Source organism: Syngnathoides biaculeatus, chromosome 1 (genome assembly GCF_019802595.1).
Source record: "Syngnathoides biaculeatus isolate LvHL_M chromosome 1, ASM1980259v1, whole genome shotgun sequence".
Classification (NCBI taxonomy): Eukaryota; Metazoa; Chordata; class Actinopteri; order Syngnathiformes; family Syngnathidae; genus Syngnathoides; species Syngnathoides biaculeatus.
Window position 1 is genome coordinate 14426106 of NC_084640.1, and position 20188 is coordinate 14446293.

The 20188-nt window shown below is 44.4% G+C and overlaps 1 protein-coding gene across 8 annotated transcripts in view; it reads left to right on the forward strand.

Moving 5' to 3' along the window:
* dtnbp1b (dystrobrevin binding protein 1b) overlaps positions 1 to 20188 on the forward strand; it is a 45749-nt gene that overhangs the window by 24238 nt on the left and 1323 nt on the right. For 4 of the 8 annotated variants that reach the window (XM_061820597.1, XM_061820606.1, XM_061820613.1 and 1 more), the window contains 2 exons: positions 18678 to 18842; positions 19863 to 20006. In XM_061820597.1, coding sequence (XP_061676581.1) covers positions 18678 to 18842; positions 19863 to 20006 — 309 coding nt within the window. Of the gene's footprint in view, positions 1 to 8443; positions 8670 to 18677; positions 18843 to 19862; positions 20007 to 20188 lie in introns of all 8 variants that reach the window. The other 4 variants (XM_061820578.1, XM_061820570.1, XM_061820588.1 and 1 more) reach the window with 2 other exon arrangements.

Genomic DNA, 20188 nt, shown 5'->3' on the forward strand with positions numbered 1-20188 from the left:
TTTTAAACCACACCTGAGTACCTCTTGCGTTTGGGGGACTAACAAAACCTTAAGACCAGGTTTCTTCTGGCCTGAGGCTTTCTGATTTTCCTTATCCCAGTGTTTGCCTTTCCAATCCCCTCCTTGTCTGTCGCGAAGAAGCAAGAGACTGGTCAAGCGGTTAGAAACAGACTTTGCATCTCGGCTGTTGAAGATGCAGTCCCTGGATATTCAACTGGTGAAGAAACGGAACACCTTTGCTATTGAAAATGAAAGAAGTACTCTGGTCGAGATCCAGAACTGTAGAAAATGTACAATTTTTGGTGGTACGAACCAATCTCCCAGATGGGGTCAGTTCAGGTCTTAAGAGTTGCGGCTTGCCGTGTTCCAGCGTCTGGCTGCCTCAGATGTCGGATTTGGCATCTGTGCTGGTAGATCCAGTTGAGGAGCAGGAAGACCAGACTAAGCGTCGGCATTCATGGTCGACCAAAGACGCGCCGCGTGGCATTTGGCTCTCTGGTAAGCAGAGAGCCGTGAAATGGTTGGACGGCTTAGCGTGAGCCAAGCGGTTGCGCTCTCCCCGTAATCGTCGAGACGAGCCCGTAAACGTGCTTCCACGAGCGGCTATTTCCGGAATTTGCCTCAGAGCGCAATTAATGTTTAATTTTCCGCCGAAGAACATTTTATACACGGCTGGCTCCGTGTGTGAGAAGTGTTTCCGGCACGTGCATTTATCATTAAATTTTGTCTGGGTTTAATCGTGTTGTTAATGTTCTCATTATTTTTCTACTTGTCGTTAAACTACGGACCCGCCCTTCACAAAGCTAATACGATCTCGTACAAAAAAAAAAAAAAAATTGCGCCTCAACCAAAGTAATAAATAATACTTCGGTTCGTTATATTTTGCCCAGTGGGGCTGTTTGGACTTGCGATAGACGATTCCCGCGTTTCACTTGCGAGGTCGGACAGGAAGTGGTAACGACGGTTGTTTTCGACTCGAAAATCAGCAGCGATCCTGACGCAAATAGAAGCAGGCAGGGTGTCTGCGTGATGTCTTCCGCGTCCGTGATGAGGACGCCGCGCATCAAGTGACGTAACGAAAGAGCGCCACGGGGGCCGCGGCGGCGGCGGCGCACACCGGGGCCAAACGGTCCGGCTTGTTTCGTACCCGCGCTCGACGCCGTACTGGGGGTGGATTAAGTGAGGGACAATAGAGATGGAAATGCACATAACTGGGGGACTTCAATTATTATGATTTTTTTTTTTTTTTTTCTTCTGACAAATAATATCTAGGAAATAATTGAACACTCTAAATTGCCCCAAGGTGTGATTGTGATTGGTTGTTTGTCTCAATGTGCCCCGGCGATTGGCCGGCGACCAGTTCAGGGAGTAAGCCCGCCTCCTGCCCGTTGACAGCCGGGATAGGCTCCAGCACTCCCCGCGACCCTTGTGAGGATAAGTGGCTAAGAAAATGGATGGATGGATGGATCGATTATTGTTATCTGTCATGAGATCTTGATGGATCTGACAGAACTTAAAACACGATTGCACTGCGTTCCCCCCCCCCCTCCCCCGAGTGTAAGTTAGCATAAGTGAATGTTATGTATAATATTTTGTGATATATGGATAGATTTGAGACGTATTTGTACTCGGACCACTATTGCACTATCGTGACCCTCGTGAGGATAAGCGCCCAAGAAAATGGATGGATTGATAATATTTAGCGTTGGCCTCACAGTTCTGAAGTCCCGGGTTCGAACCTGGGCCCGCCTGTGTGGAGTTTGCATGTTCTTCCCGTTCCTGTGTGGGTTTTCTCCGGGTGGGTACTCCGGTTTCCTCCCACATCCCAAAAATATGGAACATTAATTGGACACTAAATTGCCCCTCGGTGTGATTGCTTGTCTCCATGTGCCCTGCGATTGGCCGGCGACCAGTTCATGGTGTAACCCCGCCTCCTGCCCATTGACAGCTGGGATAGGCTCCGGCACTCCCCGCGACCCTCGTGAGGATAAGCGGATAAGAAAATGGTACTGGTACAAATATTCTTTATGAAATACGCACGTGACGTCTTGGATGGACGTGAGGGAACGTGACGTCCCGGAGACGGACGGAAGCGAACGCTTTATCTGGCGAGGCAGCAATCGTCTGTCCCGCTCCGGTCCAAACTAATCTTTCGCGTCTTTAATTACTTCCCCGTCGCCGACCGACAGTTCCGCCGGACCGCAATCTCCGCTTGTGCCGCGTTTTTAATCTGGCGCGCCGCGCACATTCGGAGAAATGAAATTGGACGTTTGAATAGGCGAACGTAAAGAGAATTGTTAAAAACTCGCTAAATGGAGCAGATTAATAACTTTTCGTGTGCTGGCGGAACCACAAATGGACAAAATTCCCGCTTGCTTTTCATTTGTCGTTACTACTGAGCGGTCGCGGTCGTCTCGTGTGGTTTGGCCCGTCCAGGTTTTGTTGATGCAATCCATAAACCGACATGTGGATTTTCAGATGATTGGATCGATTGCTCCAGAATAAACATTAAAAAAAAAAAAAAAAAAAAGCTTATTTACATGCGGTCAGTTTTAGGATGCAAAAATAATGTTGAGGAAAAGACTTTTATTTATATAATTTTATTTTTTTTTTTACTGGAAACAATCCTAACGTATGAGGTGGGGATCAGTAGTTGATAAAAAAAAAAAAAGTCTGAATATTTTTAATTATATTTGTAAGTTATTAAAAAAATTAATTATATATAGAATTTCAAAAAGTAGAACTGAATTATGAATTTATTGTAATATTATAACTTTATTCTGGCAACATTGACTGTCGTAATTTTTTGGAAAAAAACACTTCTACACTTCTCATAATATTCACTTTTTTCCTCACTCTTATGAAAAAATATATTTTAAAAAAATCCTCACAACACTGCGACTTCCTCTTCATATTCGGGTGTTTTTTTGTTGCTAACAAAAGGTCGTGTAACACTCCATATTTGCCGTGATGAATCATTTTTTTCCACTTTATTCTTTCAATATTACAATTTTAGAACATTTACGTTTATTCTCATAACATTCTCATTTTATTCTTGTCATTCTAACATTATTCAATGAACTGACTTATCGTTAATATTAGAATTATTTTCAGATTTTTTTTTTTTTATGCCGGCTTTTGTCTCAATATTACGGCTCTCTCATAACATCGCAACTTTTATCCTCACAATATTTTGACTTTATTGTTGATGTAATTTATTTTTTTAAATCTTGCTGAAAATCCAGTCTTACTCTTGTTAGCATTACAACTTTTCTCATAACCTTACGATTTCGTTCGCATGCGACGTTTGACGCATCTCGTTAACGCTTCTATATTTACATTTGAACAGTCTACTGCTTCATTCGCAATTTTACCACGTTATTGCCATAACATCTTTTCTTTTTAATGTTCTGACACGACGAGTCACAAGTCTAATATTAAAAAGTTTTGCATACGGAGAAGCAGCATCCTGGCGTGCCCTCTCACGTGAGCGACACGTTTCCGTCTAACGGCGCTTCTTTCACGTGTCTGTTGAGGTGCAAACGCTCATGGGTAAATTCTCTCTCTTCTCTTTTTTTATTTGTTATTTTTTTATACACACCCCAAATACTGAGTCACTTCACAACCGTGAAACAGTCTACGATAAAAATCTGGAATTGTACGCTTGCCAGCTGGCGTAATAATGACGATGGGCCGATATGTGGACATGCTGTGTCTGCATATGAATTCAAATTGATTTTTTTCACCCCCCCCCCCTTTTTTTTTTTTTTTTTTTTGCTTTTTTTGCCTCCGAGGCAGCCGCGTTTATGACTGGATGAGTATTCGGGGAAAAATGGAGCAGGAAATGCACAAGGCCGATCGAGACGGGAAGGCACCGTAGACGCAAAAGATGTTTTGAAGTGCCCGTCGGCGGTCTCTGAACTTTTTTTGACCGAGGGGACAAAATTTGTTAGACGCGTTTATCATAACGGGCCGCATAAAAAAAAATAAAATAAAAATGTCTCAAGGACCCCTGCGCAAAATTGGACAGGAAGTCATCCCTTTTGTTTAGAAGGAGGCCTTTTGAGTGCATTGCGGGGCCTTCGACGAGCGCAGTTTTAATCTATCTCGTCCTTGTTTCCCGTTGCATCTTTTATTCATGCCTCAGCCCCCTCACTTCTGGTAAATGATTAATTTCATACACGAGGAAAGGGAATTAGGTCTATTTTTAGCCATAATTAAGTGCAAACAATGTTATTTGTCCGAATTTAAAGTTAATTAAACTGTCATGAAATAAAAAAAAATACAAAGCAAACCAATAAAACTAAATTACGTTGTCTGTAATGTCCTCCACCTAAAAAAAAAGAACCTGCATTGTGGCTGTCAGCCACTAGATGGCGACATTGATCTATTTAGGCCTCTTAACCAAAACAGGACCTCTGTTCACTTTACTATTGTAAATAAAAAGTAGTTGCAAATGTATTTTTTTTTTAAATTTAGAATAAATATAGAAAACTGACATTAAAATTACATTTTATTTAAAAACGTGTATAATTGTCATACATTAAATATTACTTTTAAAAGTATGGAATTAAAAACTAAATTAATTAATGATTGACATTGAAATGTAGGACGATTAACTAAATTAATTTGAAAAGTTATTCCTTTTTTTTTTAAATAAGCAATATTTAGGAAACTAGAAAAAAATTAACATTATTACTTTGGTACCAGGATGAAAAATGTAAGATTAATGTGGTACGAAATATTAATGCTAGAATATAGTCTATTTGAATATTTATTGTTAAAAATAAAACATGAATCCAACAAAGATTTCATGGAAACACATGTAAAAATTTATTGAAAATGAATAATTCTTTTAATAAAATTCTATTCTTGTTAATTATATTTTAAATAAACTATATATAAATATATATTTTAGATGAGAAAATATTGTGATACATTATCAAAGTAGTTATAAATTGATGTACTCCATGTATAATTTAAAAAATGTCAAATCTGCACATTATTTTTTTTTTAAACCGTAACACCCCCTCCCCCCCCCAAAAAATGTATATCTGCATCCATAGTTTCTCTTTCTATGAGCAAAGTATTGTTCTTTACATGCAACTTTGAACACACCGCTCATCATTCAATCCCCACCCTCAGGCAAATGTTTTTTTTTTCCAAATAGTAAATTATTAACGGTGACATTTCCAAGCGGTCAACCCATGGTTAAAACATTGAAATATGGAACAAAAGAAGAAGAACAAAAAAATGGACTCATTGTCATGTTTACTGACAGCCGGCGCGTCGGATGTTTGATGCGGTCCTAGTTTGCCGTGTTGCCAGGCAACAAGTTTTGGCCAGAGTGGGGAAAACGAGAAGTCGACACAATGACAACGAACAATGTGAGGGAGTTCGCTCGGACACTTTGTGTTCAGAGCCCGTGGGAGGTTCTGCTGGAGCGCCGACCCGACTCGGATAACGGATTCCGTCGTCCCGTTGAGTCTGGATAAATTAATAATCAAATTATAAAAATATTCATACATCATATATAATGTCTATAATAAAATTGTCATCAATATCTTTCAAATTAAACACATTAATTAAATTGAAATGTAATAAAATTAAATTCATCGGATAAAAGGAAAAATAAAACTCATAATAAATATTGTTGTAAAGTTGTATCTAATTTAAAAAAAAAAAAAAAAAAATCCCTCCTGCCCGATGACAGCTGGGATAGGCACCAGCACTCCCCGTGACCCTCATGAGGATAAGCGGGTCAGAAAATGGATGGATGGATAGATGGATATCTAATTATTTTTAATTGTTTTTTTGTTTATATTTTTTGGAATACTAACAGGAAACTAGATGAATAAAATATAATAAAATGAAATAAAAGTGTATTTGTGAATGACAGCATATTGAAAAATGATTAAAAAAGAGCGTCAATCTAATTGTTGTCATACTAAAATATTTATACCAAAAAATTAAGGAATGAAGTAAAAATACAGTTAAGAATATAAAATTATGACTTAAACAAAATTGTGTTTAAAAAAAAAAAAAAAATAGAACCTTCAATCTCACCAGAATTTTTGGAAATCCTTTTTAACTTAACGAAATTAAAATCGTCTAACTCACCCGACTCTGAGCACAGAGAATAAATCACCACTCCGCAACACAAATAATATTCATATTTGGTCTGATTCCATACTTCTTTTCATTCAGACGCGACGAGTTAAGCTGCGACGGCCTTTAAGCTGCGTCGTTGCCGCTGTCGTCTCGCCCAAAAGTTTGCACGTGGCTCAGAGACTTTGCATCCACGCAAATATTACATAAAACCCTCCTCACGCACACGGTCCGTTTCCTAGGCAACTGTATTTTTTTTTTTTTTTTTTTTTTTTTTATACAACCCTCTCATCCGACACCTCCCTGGGCACGGCTCGGCTCGGCTGCGTTCGTCCACCGAGGGCCCGCCTTCCGCTTGCGAGCTTCGGCTCCTCGGCTTTGTCGCTTTTTCCGCACGTTTTCGGGAGCTGATCCGGGAAAAACGCGGTGGGATTCGCCGAGTGTGATGCGAAAGAATCGCTACCCGAGTCCGGTTCGGTTGTATTTCGCTTGTAAGTTCAAAATATTCTCATTTAGTCTCGTTGGATGCCACGGACGTTTCTGTCCGTCAATGGGAATTTAATCGGTTTGGTGTGTCGATGGTTAAAAAAAGTTTTTGCGCTATCGTGGTCTAAGTCCAAACATTTTTTAAATATATTGAAAGATGGTAATAACATTCACTTATGATGACATGTGGTTGGGAAAAAAATACTGGTCTAAGTCCGAACAATCATAAAATCTAGCAATATTTCCTGAAAAATGCGATTCTGTTATATGAACTGTAGTGCAATAGTGGTCCAAGTCCAAATACGTCTCTAATCTATGCATATTATAACGTCCACTCAGGGTAAAATATGCAGTCCAATCGTGTTTTATGTTCTGCCAGATCCATCAAGATCTCATGACATATAAGAATAATCGATCCTAGCATCATTTCATCCATTTTCTTAGTCGCTTATCCTCACGAGGGTGGCGGGGAGTGCTGGAGCCTATCCCAGCTGTCGACGGGCAGGAGGCGGGGTTCACCCTGAACTGGTCGCCGGCCAATCGCAGGGCACATTGAGATAAACGGTTGCACTCACAATCACACCTAGGGGCAATTTTAGGGTGTCTGTCGTTAATCGTTAATGGAAAAAAAAAAAATCACTTATACCATTGTATACTCATAAAAGTTTAGTGCAACAGTGGTAAATTACGGAAGCGTATTGCTGCCACACCCCCCAAAAAAAAAGGTTGCGATCACATTATAACTTATGTTTCACGTTATAATGTGGTGAATTACACGTGATAATGTCATCATTTCATATTATAACATGAAAAGTTTCACATTATAAAGTAATTCATTTATTGTTAAGAGTGAAACTTTCAGGTTATAATGTGAAATGAATGACGTTATAATGTGAAGCATATCACTTTATAACGTGATACCGACTTTTTTGGGGGGCGGGGGTGTTTCAGCAATACTCTTCCGTAACATTTCAATGATAGTAACGTGAAAAAATGTGTAGTGCAATCACACCTACGGGCAATTTAGAGTGTCCAGTTAATGTCGCATGTTTTTTGGGATGTGGGAGAAAACCCACACAGGCACGGCGGAGAACATGCAAACTCCACGCAGGCGGGGCCGGGTTCGAACGCGGGACTTCAGAACTGTGAGGGCAACGCTAAATATTATCAATAAATCCATTTTCTTAGGCGCTTATCCTCACAAGGTTCACGATGGTTGTCTAAGGCCAAAAATCTCTCAAATGTAGCAATGTTTTAATGAAAGATAATAATGAAAAAAAAAATCTCCACTCATACTAGCAGACAATAATAAAAGTACGTGTAGCGCACGAGTGTTGGTATCGCGAGGCCCCGGACGGCGTTCTCAAGGTTCCCGCTTTAATGATGTCACTGCACTTGCGCGACTTCAGATCAATGTCGGCGGCGCGTTTGCGTCGTCAGTGAGCCGTGCGGCGCCGGCGCAATCGGGTCTTTAATGCTTCCCATCAGCTGCACTTAAAATTGGTTGAACGAAGGACTGAGAGGGAGGTAGGGAGGGAGGGAGGGAGGACAACCTTAAGCAAAAGGACGCGTGACGCTCTTCTCTCCACCGTGCTCATGACGGGGGTTATTAACGCACGGAGTTCCGACTTTGCCCACGCCCCCCGAACGCACCACATTGCAGTTCCGCTCGCACCTTTTCACCTCCTCGGAGGATGCGAGGCGTTCGCGGGTCACACACACACACACCAGCATCTGCGAGCGCTCCTCCTTCCTTGTCGCTCCACTCACATCCTCTCTTTCTCTCTCTCTTTTTCTCTCTCTCTTTTCTCTCGCTCGTCGCCGCACGCCTCGCCTCAACTCGACACAGGCGCAGCCGTCTCCTCTCCCGGACGTCAAGACGAGCAAAGGAGAATGCGGCGGGCTAACGAGGGAGCGAGTGCGAGGAGGCGCGGCGGGCTGGTGTAGCGTCGTCGTCTTTTTTTTTTTTTAACGAAGGCGCGAAGAGCCGTTTCGCCTCGGAAGGGCGAGAAGTACGTACGCGTCGAGGATGTCCACCTCGCCCGGCGAAGCCGAGGGGAGCCAGAGAAACTCTTGTAAGCAAACTTACATTTTTTTTATATTAATATGAGTGTGGTGGGGGGGGTGTTAGCAAAGATATGTGAAGAACCTCACTTGCGCTATGATAGGCAGAAGCTCAAAAGTCGGAACAACTCTAAAAAGTAATAAAATTACGTCAATGTATGCCCCTCCCCTCCCAAAAAAAAAATATAATCATGACACTTGATAATGACGATAACCATAGAACAGGAAGTGGACGGTGTTGCTAGATCGGGTCAGGCCACTTTTGACGTTGGTTGAATATTCAATCACACACACGCAAATTTTTTTTTTTTTTTTTTTTTTTTTTGCCGTTAGCATTAGCATGAGGCCCTGTAGCTAAGTGGTTAGAGCATTGGTTTGGTACACCAGGGGTTGCGGGTTCGTATCCCACTGGGGTTGCGTCAGGAAGGGCATCCGGCGTAAAAATTGTGCCAAACGTATATGTGCGTTCATCTGAGATGACGCGCTGTGGCGACCCCGAAAGGGACAAGCCGAAAGAAACTTATTTTTTTTTTTTTTAGCATTAGCATAATGGCTAAGGAAGAATCGTAGTTACTGTTTTTTTGTTTCTTGTTTATTTGGAACGACGACACAATATAAGCAGGGAAAATACATCTTTTAATAGGCTTATAGTGAATTTTTCACATTTGTGTGTATGTGTAGATAACTACAAAGCAGGAAATGGCCGTTATGCGACTTACGGGTTTGGTCGTCGAGTACGACATGCTAACACCTAGCGAAAACGCCATAGATGCCCGTTGGCTACGGCGCCGTAAGGTGCAGCGCAACGCCCGATGCACCGCAGATATGATTTCATAAAGTGCAATAGTCTCGTTAGAGTAGTACTGTACGCAGTGACGTGCGGCTACAATTTGTCGTCGCCGCAAAATCGTAACAACTATCGAGCGCGCGTGGGAGTCGGCCTGCTGCTTCATCGCGGCCTTCGGCGACGCGAGCGCACGCCCGCAAAAAGTTGTGCGGCGAAAAGTGGCCGATTGATAACACGATGTGACTCATTTTGACTCATATCGCGAACACGCGCATGGCACAAGATCATAGTGAAGGGGGAGGGGGGGTGTACGCTTGATGGAATGGCCCTTTTTATTGCTTCCATTATTACCAGCGCGCCCCCCCCCCCTCCACGATTCCCTCCCCCGCCTCACCTCTTCTCATCCTCCAGGCTTTCATCCCCTTTCCCTTCCACCTGCCGCCATTGTGTTATTTGTTTTACCCACAATCCTTTGCTGCTTCTTCCTTGGGCCAAGGTGTAATGATGTGATCAGACAGGAGCCGCAAAAAAAAAACAACAACAACAACCGAGAGTTTTCGCGCTAGTTAGTTTTATTTCTGGGCGAGGAGGAGGAGGAGAATTTCGACCTTGACGCAAAACTTCAAATTGCCTCATTATAATAAGCGTAAAATTGTTGCTCGTTACTTGGTGTTCAAAAATAACCTTGGCTAGTTTGAGCCTCATGCTGCTTCACCACGTCGGCACGTAGGGGAACATTAATAGAAAGTTGTACAGTAGCTAGCAAATGTTTTTAGGCCTAAAGCACTGCTAGTAAGAACATAATTGAGAAAATTTGGCTTTTGTTGATCACTAATAATTAGCGCATTTATGTGGGAGCTAACGGCTAACATGCTAAATCAAAAAAGTTTTGGGTAAGAGCACTTTTGGTGATTTTGTTTGTTTTATTTCGCTCTGGCTTGTAAGGAAAAAATAAGAGACTACCCATAGTTTTGCCTTATTAATATATTCTTTATCCTCTGTGAAGAGCAACTAGTTTTACTGTGGGATACTGACCCGTTGCGACCGTCATCTTTGGTTATTTGTCTGTAGCATACAGCACCCGAGTGACCAAAAGGAGCAGCACAATGTCCATGATTTAAAAAAAAATGCGGCAAAAGGGCTGAATTTCTCAATATTGTTTTAACTGTCATTACTGTATGTATTTCAAGTTTTTTTTAAAGGATTCTGCATTGCTCTCCATTTGAACCAGCCACTCGCAGCTCTAAAAATAAGACGAGCGAAAATGGAACGTGACCTCGTTTAACGATGCGCTAATTAGCATGTTGCTAACTTCGGCCTCCTCTTATCGTTTCATCCAGATGTTCAGAGGGTTAACAACGTTATTAATAGACATGAAATAGTTGATAAAAGGATCTATTTTTTTGTATACGGATAGGCTGCCGTTTGGGAAGTAAACATGGTCTTATTTGATACCGTTTGGGAAGTAAACATGGTCTTATTTGATACTTAATCGATCGCGCTGCTCTTAACAAAACGGCAAGCGTGTGAAATGGCGAGCGTGACGATTAGGAGCGCCACGGTAAGCTAATTAGCGATAAGACGATGACAGGCATGATTCGAAATGAATGGCGGGCTTTCACATCGGAGGCTCTGACCCAGTTCAGCTCTCGCTGCGACGAGAGCGCCCGGGTGACAGTTGTTTTCACGGATCGCATTCATCTCGTCACGCATCTTTTCATATTTACGCTAATCTGTGCTTTCATCCAAGCAGCCATTCATCCCAACTTGCTTTCACTCTCAGCTGTTTTCAACGTAGCTGTTTTGGACTGCTCTTCCAAGACCCGCAGAATAATGTGCTCTGCGGCACTATTAGCGCCGGACAGACATCGTAGACTTGATAAATATGATGGTTTCTTTGTTAATTTTTTATGCAATTTAGTCATAGGGCGGAGAACATGGGTTGGTTTCGCTAAAAGCTGATAAAACGTGTTTTTTCTGCGGCTATAATGTGTTTTTTCTGGGGGGGGGGGGTGAGAATTATGACTCGTCGTGTTGGGGCGTCCAACGCCTAAACTTGTCCGACTTTCAAGATGTTTGCATTTCTCTCCCTCATAATCGATCTAAAAAGATGAGATTCTTAGCCCAAACTTTTATCTTTTAATCAAAAAACAGTCCTGATCTGTAAAAAAAAAAAACCACATCGATGCCATCTACAGGGCTGCGTCGGTCATTACAGCAGTTTTCAAATGTGCGTTTCAGACACCCTCTTCCATCCCGACCTGTTGAAAAACGAACTTGACGGATATATACGTCGGTGGCAACTAACGGTTACATTGTAACTCCTTCAGAAATTCTGTACTTGCATTATAATTGTGATGCTCAAGCTCATACCACGACCTTTAAAAAAATGTGTACTGCAATATGACCTGTCCATGCATCCATCTCTCTGTGCGTCGATGCATTCTTCGTCTACTACCAGTCGACGTGCTCGTATCTTTTCACCCCCACCGCGGCGTCCTCCCACTCTCCAAACGAGAACATTGGCTTCGCATCCCGTCTCAATTTGCACTGGCAGATGGTTTCCAAAAGGCAGCATTCCACACGCCTGCTGCATCTCGGCGGGCGGCCGGCCTGGGATACCGGCGCCAACCCCCGCCCTCCCATCTCCTTCCTGTGACGGCTCTAGAGCAGTGTGTGTATACCATCCTTAAAGCCTCTGCAGAGACCAAATAACCCCCTCCCGAAAGGGCACCAGATACAGAACAGTACGGTAATTCTACTGCATATTCACAGTTCAGTCCCCTGCGATTGGCCGCGACCCTCGTGTGGATAAGCGGCTAAGAAAAAGGATGGATGGATTCACAGTTCAGCGACTTGCACACTCGAGTGGTGGCATATTCGAAGTTTTGGCTGGTAACTCGAAACCGTTGAGCAAGTAGCTGCTTGTAATTGTAATACAACAATACTCACAGGCATCTTTTCTTTGTCCTCTGTGAAGTAATATTTATATACAGAATTCAGTCGCTCACATTTGAAAAATGTACGGGTGCGGTCAGTCATGCCCGCAGATATAAAGTTGCAGGTGTGCGTTCTGTTTGTAATTATGAGTGTACCCCTTTAAGAGCGGAGGGTGGCGGTGTCAGGTAAACTAGGAAATAGAAAGACGGTGTGCTTCCGTCAGGCTGCGGTTCACGTGCGCTGAGAGTGCGCGACAAGTGCGCAATTGCGCAGCTTTAGAGGGAACATTGGTCAAGACTACACAAAATAAGCGATATCTTTCAATATCTATGTATTTCTAGTCGTAACAAATTTTGCGCAGATTTGCGAGTGCGACGGCGCAAATCGAATCGCAGCGACTGCAGAATTGATCGTCTTTGCGTAAATTTGTACAGTGGGTCCCGCATACTTGCAGTTCGGCACCTGCAGATTGTCCAGTTCTCAGATTTTTTTTTTATTTTTTATTTTTTTTTTGGGCAATGCTAGAAACACAACTATGACTGGTTTCACTTTTTGCCGTTCGTCCCGATCCTCTAGATACGCGTGTTATAGCGCCCCCAGGTGGCCAACGCATGCTCACGAGAAGGGGCAACACAATGTCCAGTGAAGTGAGGCAGAAACTCGCCATTACCGCGTGTTAGCACAACATTAGCGTATCTGAAGGCAGCACGCTAATAACATCGGCAATTAGCGACATTTAGTGCCGTAAGCGTTTTAGTGGGAGATTACCGTCGCCGTTTGTCTGCCTGCCGGGCGGATGAATCATCTCGGGCGGACTTGAGAATCCCGGGAAGGCGCCAGGAAACGTCGCATCACCTGCACGCTCGCCCCGCGGGGCGGCTAATTAGGCGAGCGCCGTCATCCTCCGTACTTTTCCCATCTGTCCTCGGCCGAAGACTCGCCGCGAGGAGCTTAAAGGGTCAAAAGGACGAAGAAAAAAAAAAAAAAAAAAAAAAAAGAGTTTGGGGCTGATTGCTTCCGTTATCTGTCGGTGTCTGTGCAAACGTTTTCGATCGGTCTCCGAAAAAAGACGCGGCCCGTAACACGTCCGAGGCTTTGTTTAATTTTAGATACCCGCCTCGCGCTATTTGATATTCGTCGACTCCGAGGATGAAACGCTTGATCGATGAAAGGCGTTGAGATAAGGATGAAAGTCCCGTCAAGTGCACGCCGCAGACGGGCTGAGAAAGGGGAGAAAAAAAAAAAGACACAAACTTGACAAGAAGAAGGCAGCCGGGGCGACAGTGATGTTTCTGTATTTTTGGTCATCTAATATTTTTGTATTGTGCACCATCGGTGTTATGTTTATTACTTTTAAAAACACATTTCAGAATGTGTGCAATGTTTGTGCAACTAAATGTATAATTCGCATTTTATCGTTATCACTTTCATTCAATATTCCCTCCACCCCCCCAAAATTATGTACTTAATCATTTTTTAATTTATCATATATTCTTGACTTTTTGGTCTATATTTCTATTTGTCATTTAATATTTACCAATATTTTTGTTGTAGTTTCAAATCTATTTTTCATCCAATATTTTAGCTTTTTTCCTCATATTTTTGACTTTTTTTTTTCCCTTCTAATATTTTATTTATCTTTTTGTTTTGTGTTTATTATCTAGTACGTATTTTTTTTTTTAAATATTAATTTCCTAACATTTAAATGTAGAGACAATAATGTGAGGAAGTTGTTTTTGCGGGACACTTCCGGCCCGGATTGGCTGGCGACCAGTTCCGGGTGTAACCCCGCCTCCTGCCCGTCGACAGCTGGGATAGGCTCCAGTACTCCCCGCGACCCTCGTGAGGATAAGCGGCAAAGAAAATGGATGGGTGGATGGATGGACTTCCGGCTCGACAGCCAACGAAGAAGATTGATTATCCGAGTTTGTCCGTACTTGATTTTTTAAGACTTAAAAAAAAAAAAAAAAAAACTTCAATGGGCGTTCATTTCCACAGTCTCCCACATTTTTGAAACAAGCTAAACATTATATTTGGGAGCAGAAATATTATTTTTAAATGACGATTCCAACGGAAAATCGCAAACGTCGTCCCCGCTCGGTACACCGCGACAAAATGAGGCCGATTGACGTCTTTCCCGTCCTCGGAAGCAGCGATCGTTCCGCCTCGCGCTCCCTCCGGAGCGCTCGCGTTGAAATCTCGTCGGCGTTGGAGGGCAAAACGGGCGACGGCGTGTTTGTGACTGGCAGCTCGGGCGACGCCTTTGGCGCAAACCCCGAACACTTTTAGCGAGCAGCTAGAAATACCCGGCGAGCCGAGAGGGGCTTAACGGGAGGGGGGCAGAAACGTCAACGTTTGTCTGCGAAATGAAATATTAGCCCGCTAGCAGCCGACGAGTCGACCTGGGAGATGACGCCTCATTTTAAGCTTCCCGGCGAGCGGATCTAAACGTTATATTTCACAGTCGCTGGATTATTGATGATTGTTGGCGTCGACCAAAGGGGATTCTGGGACCGGAGCTCAACGTTTTCCGGATCGGAACATAAAAGCGGGTCTCTGAAGACCGTCGCGATCACAATGGCGGTCTCTCTCTCTCTCTCTCTCTCGTCAGGTTTTTTTTTTTTTTTTGCCAGGCGGGGAGGACAAATCGCCCGCCAAAATCCAGCGACGCGCATCCCTGGTGGCGGCGGTTCGCCGTTTTGAAGGACGCAACAGAAGAAATCGTGATTCGATTGTTGCTGTTGGGGACTCAGAAACTCTGGGATGCCAGAAACAAATATTCAGCGCGGAGTTGGGGTTAGCATAACAAGAAGTAAAATCCTCAGTATTATAAACACGGATGCCGTGACTCAGTTATGGATATGCCCGATTTCGCCAGATCTCGGAAGCTAAGCGGATTTGGTCCCAGTTAGTACTTCGACGGGAGACCGCCTGGGAGTACCGGGTGCCGTACGCGAGCGGTTTTGTCAGGAAGGGAATCCGGCGTAAAACTGTGCCAAACAAATATGCGTTCATCTAAGATGACACGCTGTGGCGACCCCTAACGGGACAAGCCGAAGGGAAAAGAAGAAGAAGAAGAAGGAGGAACTGTCAAATAGATTCCTAAATGTAACCGTTGGCTAACCGTCATGCTAACACTTAGCCTCTCCGGACCATGAGTTTGAAGTGAAACCCAACCCAGATCCCAAACCCTATTGAGCACAGAAGCCCCAACACAAACCCAAATGGAACCAAAAAGCCGGAATCGCAACCCTAACCAGAAACGAAACCCTCCGCTAGCACAACCCCCAATAGTTGGACCTCATTTCTACTCTCACCCGAACAGCGAAAACCAAAACCCCGACGACAACCCTCGCCACAACTGAAACGTTACCTACACGTCGCGCTACTTTCTCCGATATCACTTCTACGCCGGAGGCGCACCGACGATTGTCGCACTCGCTACGCGGCGATTTTCGTCGAGCGTTCGGCGGCCCGAGCAGGAACTCTCGCTTCTGTTTTTTTTTTTTTTTGTGTTGGTAAACCCGCAGCCCGAACGGCTCCCCGTGGCGTCTGCAGCGAGAAGCCACTTCCCCTGCGCCGACCCGCCGTCTCTATAGCGACAAATAGATGGAAAAGTGCCGCAGGAAGTGGCAGATTGCAGGCAGCGCCGCCGCGTTTACGTCACCCGGTTTATCCTGTCGCGGGTTCGCTTTTCGAGCGCAGGCGCGACGTCGCGCTCACGTTTATGGAAAGAGCGACAAGACTGCTGGTCGACGATTGCACGTCGCCGGCTCGCCGCAATGGAAAAAAGGGTGACTCGTTGTGTATCGGACGATAATTATCAGATTATCCACCCATCCCTTTGCTTTTGCTGCTTATCCTCACAAGGGTTGCGGGGAATGGCACGGTAATGGTAACTAGGGAATTTCAGCCCCTCGAGAGTAAATATGGGCCAGTTTCTGAAGTCTTACGTTGTTTTTTTTTTTTTTTTTCTTTTTTTTGAATTATCTGATTGTGTTGAATTGAAAGAAGACAGTGGCAGACATCTGCTTTTGTTTTGAAAAACACCCATCGATTTTCTGACATTACGCACACGTCCTGTTTTGAACAAATCCAAATTTCATCACATTTATGATCTCGTTTAACTGATGGAATTTGGGAGGCGTGTTCGTCACGAGGAGACCCCCTCTCCCCCCCCCCCCCAAAAAAAAAAAAAATAGTCCGCCATTTTGGATTGAAGCGGCCATTTTGCCACCTGTAAAGGTCCTTCAAAGTGCAACAGTTCCTCAAGATTTTGTCCAATAGCTCTACCGGTTTTGAACCACACCATCCATCCATTTTCTTTGGGGCTTATCCTCACAAGGGTTGCATCGAGACAAACAGTCGCACTCACAATCACACCTAGGAGCAATTTAGTGTCCAATTAATGTCGAATGTTTTTGGGATGTGGGAGGAAACCGGAGTGCTCACCCGGAGAAAATCCACGCAAGCACAGGGAAAGCACGCAAACTCCACCCAGGCGGGGCTAGGATCAAACCCGGGTCCTCAGAACTGTGAGGCGAACGTTTTATCAGTTGAGGCACCGTGCCGCACTATCATATTATTGAACCAGAAAAACGCGGTTGTCAACTTGTTTATTTTGGCGACAGAGACTCTCTACGCTTTGCTTTTGTAGCCACGGAACTCGGACTTGGAAAACGATCGCAGATTCTCTCGAGCGTCGAAAACGGGTTGACAGTCGACTGGCGGTGTGCGCTGTAGCGTCGTCGCGCGTGTTCGTCCTGCACTTGACGGGTTCAACGCCGCGCATGCTTGAACGGCGTCGCGGCGTCCAACCATCGACTCCCTCGGGAGCCTTCTCACTTCTCCCAGACTGCCAATATTGTGTGCGTGCTTCTGTGTGGTCGAGTTATTTTAAGGATTTAAAAAAAAAAATAAAAAATTCAGACCGTTCCTGATGAGCTTCTTATCGTTTCGGCACTTGATGAAAGCACCTGCCACAAACTTCCTCTTTCTAATCCCGTTCTTCCTCCTCATCTTCGGCAGCTCAGCCACATCCTGCGCCGTCGCCGCCGCCGCATGTTCTCGCCGCTCCGAGTGTTTCTATTTTTAGCATTTGCTCATATTTAGCCCGCGGGGCCTTTTCTTCATCGCGCGGATGTTGTCGGACGAGCGCACGCGCGCAAATGAAGGAGCGAAGAAACTGACAGTGACCTCGCTGATGGGGGGTGGCCCGAGAATCGCGTTCGGGTCGGAACTCGGGTCGTAATTGTTCAAATTCGTAATACGGTCACTTCCTGTTTTAAATTCTGTTTCAGCGTCGTTTTGATTTTTTTGGGGGGGTTTTTTTGTCATGTCTGTAGACTACAGACTACAAAGAAGAAAAAAAACATTAAAATGTTGAGTAAAAGCGCCAGAAAAAAAATTAAACGTACACATTAAAAATGTAAGAAATTTTATTTAAATTAATAAATTTAATAAAGACAAAAAATCTTTGGTAAAAAAAGAAAAAAAACAAAACAGCAACATAAAAAATAAATATATATTTTTTGAAATGTAAAAAAATCCATCCATCCATTTTCTTTCCCGCTTATCCTCATGTGGGTCGCAAGGGAGTGCTGGAGCCGATCCCAGCTGTCAACAGGCAGGGTTACACCCTGAACTGGTCGCCAGCCAATCACTGCACATCGAGACAAACAACCAATCACCTACGGGCAATTTAGAGTCTCCAATTATTGTTGCATGTTTTTGGGATGCGGGAGGAAACCCACGCAGGCACGGGGAGGACATGCAAACGCCACACAGGCGAGGCCGGGATCGAACCCGGGTCCTCAGAACTATGAAGCTAATGCCTTACCAGCTGATCCACCATGCCACCCTAAATAGAAAAAATATATCATGAAATATAAACAAAATGACATCTCGAAAATAAAAGTAAATGCTGAGTTAAAAAAAATGGATTAAAACATTCAAAAAAAAAAAGACATAAAAGCGGCAACGGCGTCGTGAGTCACATCACGAGTTGCTTTTCCGGCAGGAAAAATGAGAGCTGCAAATGTTTGCGGCTGACGAGATCCAAAGAGACGTTTTTGACCCGCACTGCGGGCTGTATACACGACACGCACACACACAAGCACGCACGCACACACTGCTCGTCATCGTCCTGAAATGTCCGACTTGGTCCAATCGCAATTTGCGCCCCCCCCCCCCACCACCACCACCTTTGTCTCCACCAATCGCAATCCAGCACCAGAATCTCACCGAGGCCCATTTCCATGCGTGCGTGCTAATACTTTTGTTGCGTTCGCAGCGGAGGCGGAGAGCGCCGATCTCGCCGCGAAGGCGCCGGCGGGCGCCGAATCCACCGGCGGGCAGCCGAAGCTGAAGGACAGACACAAGTTTCTGGAGGAAGCCTTCCAGCAGGACGTGGAGCAGTACCTGTCCACGGGGTACCTCCAGATCGCCGAGAGACGAGGTCAGGCGGCGGCGGCGCCGTTTGGGTTGACGTCGTAGCCGCTCACAACTGCCGCGGGCGAACTCCATCGGTCGTTTTATGCGACAGAGATTTATTTCTTGGCCGTTGCCATGTCTAAAGTCTTCGGGATATTTGATTTTGCAGAACTCGCCGTCGGGTTCTGACATTTCGGGTTTAAATCACGTTTAATACGATTCGGAGCTGAGGAGGTGTGTTGTCGTCATCTTCAGTTTCAAAGAGCGACTCCGGGTTCGGATCACCTCGGTCGGCTCGGAAGAAAACCAAGAACCCGACAAATAGACAAATAGTGCACTTGTGAAATCTCGTCAGTATTTCATGAAAGATGATAAATATCATTCACCGAGTCTTCAGTCTCCAAAGTTCACTTTGGGGGTGTTGGCCCGGTGTTGCACTGGTTCTGATGAATCCGGAAAGGCGCTCAGTGCACTTCAGGAATGTCCGCCGACAGTCGCAAAAACTGAATTTGCCCACTCCAGTTGTCTTTGGCTCAAGGGGGGGTCGCCAGTGAAATAACGTGACTCCTCCCCCGTGGTTTTCTTCTTCTTTCTTGTGCTCTCCTTCCATGCGGCCTTGCTCCGCCCTCCCAACGTCCTCGAGGTACGGTAGCCAATGGTTGTCTTCGCTCTCTACTCCGCATTGGCCAATCATCTCTCAGATCCTCCTTGACGCCGCCCCCCCCAAGACCACCTCATAGTATTCCATACGTAATGCATGCAGCGCTTTCAAATATTCACCCCTCAGGGGTTCCATATTCAATAATAAATGTTTAATGCAGGAAAATATTTATGTATTTTTCATCTTTTTTTTTTTTAATCTGAACCCAGTGAAGATACATTGATACATCCCTTTATTTACAATGATAACATAAAATGATTTCAAGACAGCTAAAAGTTTTCATCCCTGCGTGGGTTTGCCGGGCTCGTCGTCGCCCCCTGCTGGACGCCTCCCCCGGTCCCAAATAATAACGCCGATCCTCTCGCTGTCCCGACGCGCTCGCAGGGCCAATAGGCAGCATGTCGTCCATGGAGGTCAACGTGGACATGCTGGAGCAGATGGACCTGATGGACATGTCGGACCACGAGGCGCTCGACGTCTTCCTGCACTCGGGCGGCGAGGACAACAGCGCCACCTCGCCCGTCACAGGTACCCACCCATTTGCTTCTCTTTACGCTCACGTTCGTTTAGCAGTTGCGCTCAACTCTTTTTTTTTTTTTTTTTTTTTTTTTTTTTTCTTGATGTATATATATGTATGTGTGTATACAATATTTATCGATTAGATTAAATTAATAAATTTTTATGATTAAATCATTATTAAATTAAATAGT